General features: G+C 36.3%; 1 gene segment (V, D, J or C); it reads left to right on the forward strand.

The window, feature by feature from the left end:
* LOC118889877 lies at positions 1–375 on the forward strand. The segment is given in 1 exon segment: positions 1–375. A coding segment is annotated over 1 exon segment (375 nt).
* Positions 376–7,357: the final 6,982 nt, after the last annotated feature.

Raw genomic sequence — 7,357 nt, forward strand, 5'->3', positions numbered from 1 at the left:
ATGAGTGGCCAACAGCTGAATCAGAGTCCTCGGTTTATGTCCATCCAGGAGGGAGAGGATGTCTCCATGAACTGCAATTCTTCAAGCACATTAAACCTCTTGCTATGGTACAAGCAGGATGCTGGGGGAGGCCCCATCCTACTGATAACCTTATATAAGGGTGGTGAATCGACCAGAAATGGGAAACTGACCGCTCAGTTCAGTGGAACAAGAAAGGACAGCTTCCTGAACATTTCAGCCTCTGAGCCTAAAGATGCAGGCACCTACTTCTGTGCTGGCAACACAGTGCTCCCCAAGCACCTGCAGCCTGCACTCAAACTTGCAAGGGGGATGGCAGCCACTGTGCAACCTCCCCTCCTGTTCCTCTTGCCATGAAGTGTGATTGTGCACACAGCCTCTGTCCCCTGCCCTTCCATTACTGCAAACTCTCATGTGTTCAAGGCTTTAACTCCCAAAGATTGTGCTCTTTGCTCAATGAACACACCTCCTTTCTAATGTATATAATAGATTTACTTACTTATTTTGTCAGGATATAAAGAGAAATGATTGGTACACAATCACAATGAAAGATTTAACATATCTCTCTTAAAAATGGATAGATATCAGTGTAACAAGTTGTAAATAAGCCACAGAGATCTAATGCACAGTATAATGAATATATAAAACAAGAGTTACTATAATTATGTAATGTGGTAAATATTGCTTCATGGGCAATCATATTACAATACTATATAAATGTATCAAATTAAGATACTCTGCACCTTAAGCTTACATAATGTTACAGGTCAAATGTATTCAATGTATTTGTGTTTAAACAAATAAGTAACAATCTAAAACAAACAGACAAACACAAAGGATAGCTATAAATGAAATAGAATTGAGAGCTCAGGAATAAATCCATACATCTATGGCCAATTAATTTTCAACAAGGATGCCAAGGCCATTCGGTGAGAAAATGGTGCAGGGACAACTAGATAGCCATGTGCAAAAGAATACACACATAAGCAAAAATTAACTCAAATGGATCAAAGACTTAAATGTAAGAGCTAAAACTAGAAACTCTTAGAAGAAAATATAGGTGAAATTTGGACTACTCAACAGTTCCTTAGATATGACACCAAAAGCAAAGCAACCAAAGAAAAAATAGACAAATTGGTCTTCATCAAAATTTAAAACTTTTGTGCATGAAAGGTCACAAAGTTTTCCACAAATGAAAGTGAAAAGACAACCCACAAGATGGAAGACTGTATTCGCAAATCATGTATCTGATGAGGATATAGTATTGAGAATATATAAAAAATAACTGACAATTCAATAATGAAAAGACAAATACCAATTTAAAAATGGGCAAAGGATTTGAATAGTCATTGCTCCAAAGAAGATCTATAAATGGCCAGTGAGCACAAAAAAGATGCTCAACATCATTATTCATTAGGGAAATGCAAATCAAAATCACAGTGAGATACTACATCACGCTGACTAGAATGGCCATCATTTATTTTAATGGAAAATTATAAATGTTGGTGAGAATGTGGGGAAATCGGAACCCTCATACACCACTGGTAGCAATGTTACATGGTATAGCCACTTTGGAAAACAGTTTGGCAGTTCTTCAATTGGTTAAACATAGTTACCATTTGACCCAGTAATTACACTCCTAGGCGTCTACCTACGGATTGGAAACATGTTTGCAAAAACCTACGTACAGGGCTTCCCTGGTGGTGCAGTGGTTGAGAATCTGCCTGCTAATGCAGGGGACACGGGTTCGAGCCCTGGTCTGGGAAGATCCCACATGCCGCGGAGCAACTAGGCCCGTGAGCCACAATTACTGAGCCTGCGCGTCTGGAGCCTGTGCTCCGCAACAAGAGAGGCCACGATAACGAGAGGCCCACGCACCGCGATGAAGAGTGGCCCCCACTTGCCGCAACTAGAGAAAGCCCTCGCACAGAAACGAAGACCCAACACAGCCATAAATAAATAAATAAATAAATAAAAATTTAAAAACAACAACAACAAAACTATGTACAAATGTTCATAGCAGCATGATTCCTAATAGCCAAAAAGGTTGAAACAATCCATCCACTAATGAATACCATCCACTAATGAATAGATATACAAAGTGTGGCTTATCCACATCATCACATTATATTGAATTATATTATATAATTCAATATTAGGATTATATTAGGATTATGTCAAATCCTACACCCAACAATTAGAACAATTAGAAATTAGAAATTCTTTTCAAATACTCTTGAGATATTTAGAAAATTTAATCCTGTACTTGGCTGAAAAGAAAATAAAACGAAAGAACCAAACTCATAAAAAAGCTGATCTCTTGACAGAATCTAACAGAAGTAGAAAAAAACCACCAAAACATAATCAAAACTCCCCATATATTTGGATACTTTAAAACACACTATTAAATAATTAAATAATTAAATAATTCATAGGTTTAAGAAAATATTATGATAGAACCCAAATGTTTAATTTAATGACAATGTAAACACCATCTATCAAACTTGTGGGATGCAGCTAAAACAAATACCTAAAGGGTATTTCTAGCCTTAAATGTATGTATAAGAAAAGAGGAAAGTTTGAATGTCAATGAACTGAGCAACCAACTTAATGTATAAAAAGGGCAACAAATAAATCCCAAAGAAAATAATACAAAATTTAATGAGAAATAGAGAAAAAACAAAAAATTATTTGAAATGACTAATAATGTTGATAAACCTCTGACCAAATTGGTGAAAGAGAAAGAAGATGGTACAAATAAACAACATTAGGAATGGGAAAGAAAAGAGAATATCATTAAATATACAGTAGATTTATAAGAGCACAACAGTAGAAATAATTCATGCCAATAATTTGAAAACTTAGATAAAATAGTTGATTTCCTTTGGGGAAAAAAACTTACCAACAGTGTCTCAAGAAAAAAATCTGAATATACCTATCAGAAAAAAAGAAATTGAATCAGTAGCTAAATGTTTACACACAGACACATACATACACACACACATACCAATCCCAGGTCCAGTTTTATGAAAATATATTTTAAAAGCTAATTAGCATCATTTAAAAATTATTTTGGAAAGAAAAAAAAGAAAAATCTTCCTAAGTCATTTTGTGATGTTATTACAACTTTGATTTTTAAAAAAACAGTTGACAGTTTAATAAAGGGAAATTTCATTCATGAAAATAACTGAAAAAAATACAAATTAAAAATATTGGCAAATCTAAACTGTAATGAATATATAACATAAAATAATATGAGTAATTAGAGTTTATTTTAGAAATGTGTGGAAGGCTTAACATTAGGAAATGTCTATTCATATAATTCCAACATTAGTAGATTAAAAGAAAAAATGACAAGAGTATCTCAGTAGATAATATTTTTAAATTAATGTTTTATTCTGGACATTTTCAAATATGCACAAAAGACGAAAGAACAATATCATAAATACATACACATCACTGGAATTCAACAATTATCGATAATCACAGCATGACCAATCTTTCTTCATTCATACTCTTTCCTCCTCTCTCACCCTCACCCAGATGAATTATTTTAAAGCAGTTCCTTTGATCCTGATCCCTTCTGGCATCTCAGACCTTCCTTCTGAGATTGTTTTTGCTCCTTCCTACTGTACATCCTTTAGAATTGAAGGTCTGTCGGGGATAAACTTCTGCAGTCTTAATTCCAACCTCATTCCTGAAGACAGTTTACTTGTAATTCTAGGTTAATAGCTATTTTCTGTTAACATTTTGAAGACATTTTCCAGTATATCATGGCTTCCATTGCTGATTTTGATAAGTCTGCTCTCAGTGTTATTGCCATTTCTTTGTCAATAACCTGTTTTTTTCTTTCTAACTGCTTTTAAAAATCTTCTCTTTGACTTGGCAATATTTCTAAAACGTGGCTGTTTATACAAATAACCTGGGTTGCTGGTTTAAAAACGTAGATTCTCAGGTCTCTCCTCTGGAGATTCTATGCTATACTGAATTCACGATAATTCACATCTATCTTTCAATTCACTAATTATCTCTTTAACTCTATTTAATCTACTGTTTGGCCCATCTACTGAATTATTACATCCAAGAATTATATTATTTCATTTATGAAAGTTATATTTGGTTCTTTATCAAATTTACCTGGCCAGTTTCTATAGTCTTGTTTCTTTGCTCATTGTTGATTTCCTGTATTATCTTTTTAATGTTGCATACATAGATATTTTATATTTAATAATTTCCATATTTGAAGACCCTGGGAGTATAAATGAGTTGTTTATTTTCTGGTGGCTCTCCTATTTCCAGGATTGTGCGTCTTCAAAGGAGTTTTTGGAAAGAACTTTTGCTTCTCTCCCCACCATTTCTTCTGTTCCAACTCTCCACAGAGTGCTTCAGCCCTAACCCCACAGCGTGTGTCCCTACTGGAACTAACAGCATTTTCTAAATTCCTGGTGTTCTGTTCCCCTCCACCTTCACTGAGCCATAGAACCACTATTAGAGCTATGGGTAGCTTTGGGTAGTCTGTCCTTCAAATGGTGACACAATTTTGGAAGAATCTATCATCACTGGTAAAACATGTGGATTCAAGTTTACACCTATTCTGCACCAGCTCACAAGATGGCAGTGTTCTATTTTAAATGACTCCCCTGAGTGATTGATGGGAGGCATTTGAATTTGAATAAGAGCCAAATGATACTTATTTTTCTGGTTGGCTGAATAGTCAAGTTGCTATTTCCCTTTCATGGGGTGTGTGTGTGTGTGTGTGTGTGTGTGTGTGTGTGTGTGCGCGCGCACGCGTGTGCGCGCACATGTGCTGGGGAAAGAGGGTGTTGGTTCAAAAAAGGAAAAGCTCGGGGCAGTGAAAACAAATCCAAGAAGTGAAGGATGGAGACGTGGCCACAAGCTTCACTAGTGATCTTCTGGCTTCAACTGAGCTGTGAGTAGCTTTACTATAAAAACTGAGGGACAACCAGGAAAACCTGAGGGTTAATCCTCAGAAAACAAAAGGGGGAAAAATGAAATTCATTCTCACTTATCTGGGAGCATCTGTGGTTTTAGTGGAGAATATTTATGATCTCTAAGAAGATTTGACCTGACACCACTCTTTCTCTGGCTGATTTATTTGTTGCTCTTTTCTAAACAGGGGCGAGCAGTGACGACAAGGTGATACAGAGCCCCCCATCTCTGGTTGTCCATGAGGGAACCAGAGCAACTCTCAACTGCAGTTACAAAGTGACTAACTTTCAAAGGCTGCATTGGTATAAGCAGGAAGAGAAAGCTTTCACATTTCTGTTTATACTAATTTCAACTGGGATTGAGAAGAAGTCAGGAAGATTAAGAGGCACGTTAGACAGGAAAGAACTTCTCAGCACCCTGCACATCACAGCGACCAAGCCCGGAGACTCAGCTACCTACCTCTGTGCAGTGGAGGCACAGTGCTCTCTGGTCACCTGCAGCCGGTTCCCAAATGCTACAGCTGAGCCTCCTGCAACTGTTAGATGGGTTACTTGCTAAATCAAGCATGCCCTCAAAAATAAGCTGTAAGGAAAAGCAACTGTTGGTCAAGATCCTAGTGCCCATATTGACAATGATTATGCAGCTTACTGAGTCCCACCTCAGACAGAACGATATCACTGCATTAGTGCTTTGGTATGGAGTCAGCATAGCTTATATTTTTAGAGGGTCACTCATACAATACCAGCTGCATTACCACACCATTATACCCTGTGGTAGAAAGAAAGCCCTTTTACCAGGATTGCACCAGCAACTAGTATGTACACCACCCATTATGGACTTTGCCTGACAGTATGGATGGATGAAAAGTTCAGTTTATTTTTGGTTTTATATTCCCACCTACAATAGACATATTTACAGGTAGAGTTCTGCCTGCAACGTTTTTTGCTGGACTTATAGCAAAGAACAAAAAGTGGGAACCAGAAAGCATCACTGCTTGATTCAAACAAAAGTTTTTCTTCCCCGTTTGCAGTATTCTTACTTACTCCCTTGATTTGGGGGTTGTTGCTTATACTAGGTGCTTCATGAAAGTGATACAGTAGTATTTTCTCAAGATGTTACACAATAATTTGAAATCTTAGTATCTTAAGCAGTGTCCCAAAAGAAAGGTGTTAGCCAACCTAAGTTATGCAAAACTAACGTAAGCTTAGCCTAGTTAAGTTATGGTATATTCTTTCAATGAAATATTCTGTAATAATATATATTGTATTTACAAAGAGTTCGCAACGGAAACAACTGTTTATTGAGAGTAAATACTACGTAATTTGCGAATGTTACTTCATTAAATTTTCAAAATAACTCTGATGGATCATTGTTCCTATTTGCAGTTAACAGATGCAGTTAACAAATGCAAATTCAGAAAGACTAAGGTATCCCCCCATAAAAATAACTAACAGAATTTGAAATCAAGTCTATCCAACTCCAAAGGCTACGCTTTCTCCATTACATGCCCCATGTTAAATATTATAGGGGAAAAATTTATGCACAATATGACCACAGTTATGTACCAGAAAAGTACACAGAACATCAGAATAACATGTGTTTGACATATGAATAAAATAACATGTTCACAATAACAGGTGAATAAAATAACACCAAAATGTTTGCAGCAGTATTAGTTGTCTTTGGGTACTGGGCTTACCACTGTTTGTTATTTTTCTGCTTTATAATATTCTTTATTTTTTAAACTAACTGCAAGTAGCTCAATACTGAACATTACTTCAGAAATAGAAAAAATACAATATGCTTCATTTTAAAATATCAAAAATTCCAGTAAACTGAAACTGCATTGTATGGTTATTATCTGACACCCACAGTGTTAGCTGGATTACAACAAGAACTATACATGACCAAATGACACGACATTAAAACAAGATTTTTTTACTGCTAGCTCTTCAAAGCACTGTAAATTAATGCTATCCCTTAAATTGGGAAGGTGTTAAAGTTACAAAATGACCTATTTCTCCTGATAATTGATTTTAAAGACCAACCTGTAAGTGGAATGATTTAATACCCTGTCTCTGTAGAAAAGTGCAGGCAGTGAAGGCAACTTGGGCTCATGAGTTTGTTAAAAAATGCATTGCAGTTGAGCACAGTTCAGATTGCACTGCCCAGGAAATGAGGAAACTGTCAGAAAACAGCAGATAATCGTTCAAAGGAAGAAATAGGGTAAAAATGTAATAGAATGTTCCCGCCATTCTTCAGCCTGCACACACCTCTGCCCATTTTTCTTTCCTCCTTTTCTATCTACACCAAGAGCCAGAATCCAGGAAAAGGAGATGGGAAGAGAACTCAGCTTTCATTTATTTAAGGCCACAAAATCGAAGTGGGA

The sequence above is a fragment of the Balaenoptera musculus genome, chromosome 2 (genome assembly GCF_009873245.2).
Source record: "Balaenoptera musculus isolate JJ_BM4_2016_0621 chromosome 2, mBalMus1.pri.v3, whole genome shotgun sequence".
Classification (NCBI taxonomy): Eukaryota; Metazoa; Chordata; class Mammalia; order Artiodactyla; family Balaenopteridae; genus Balaenoptera; species Balaenoptera musculus.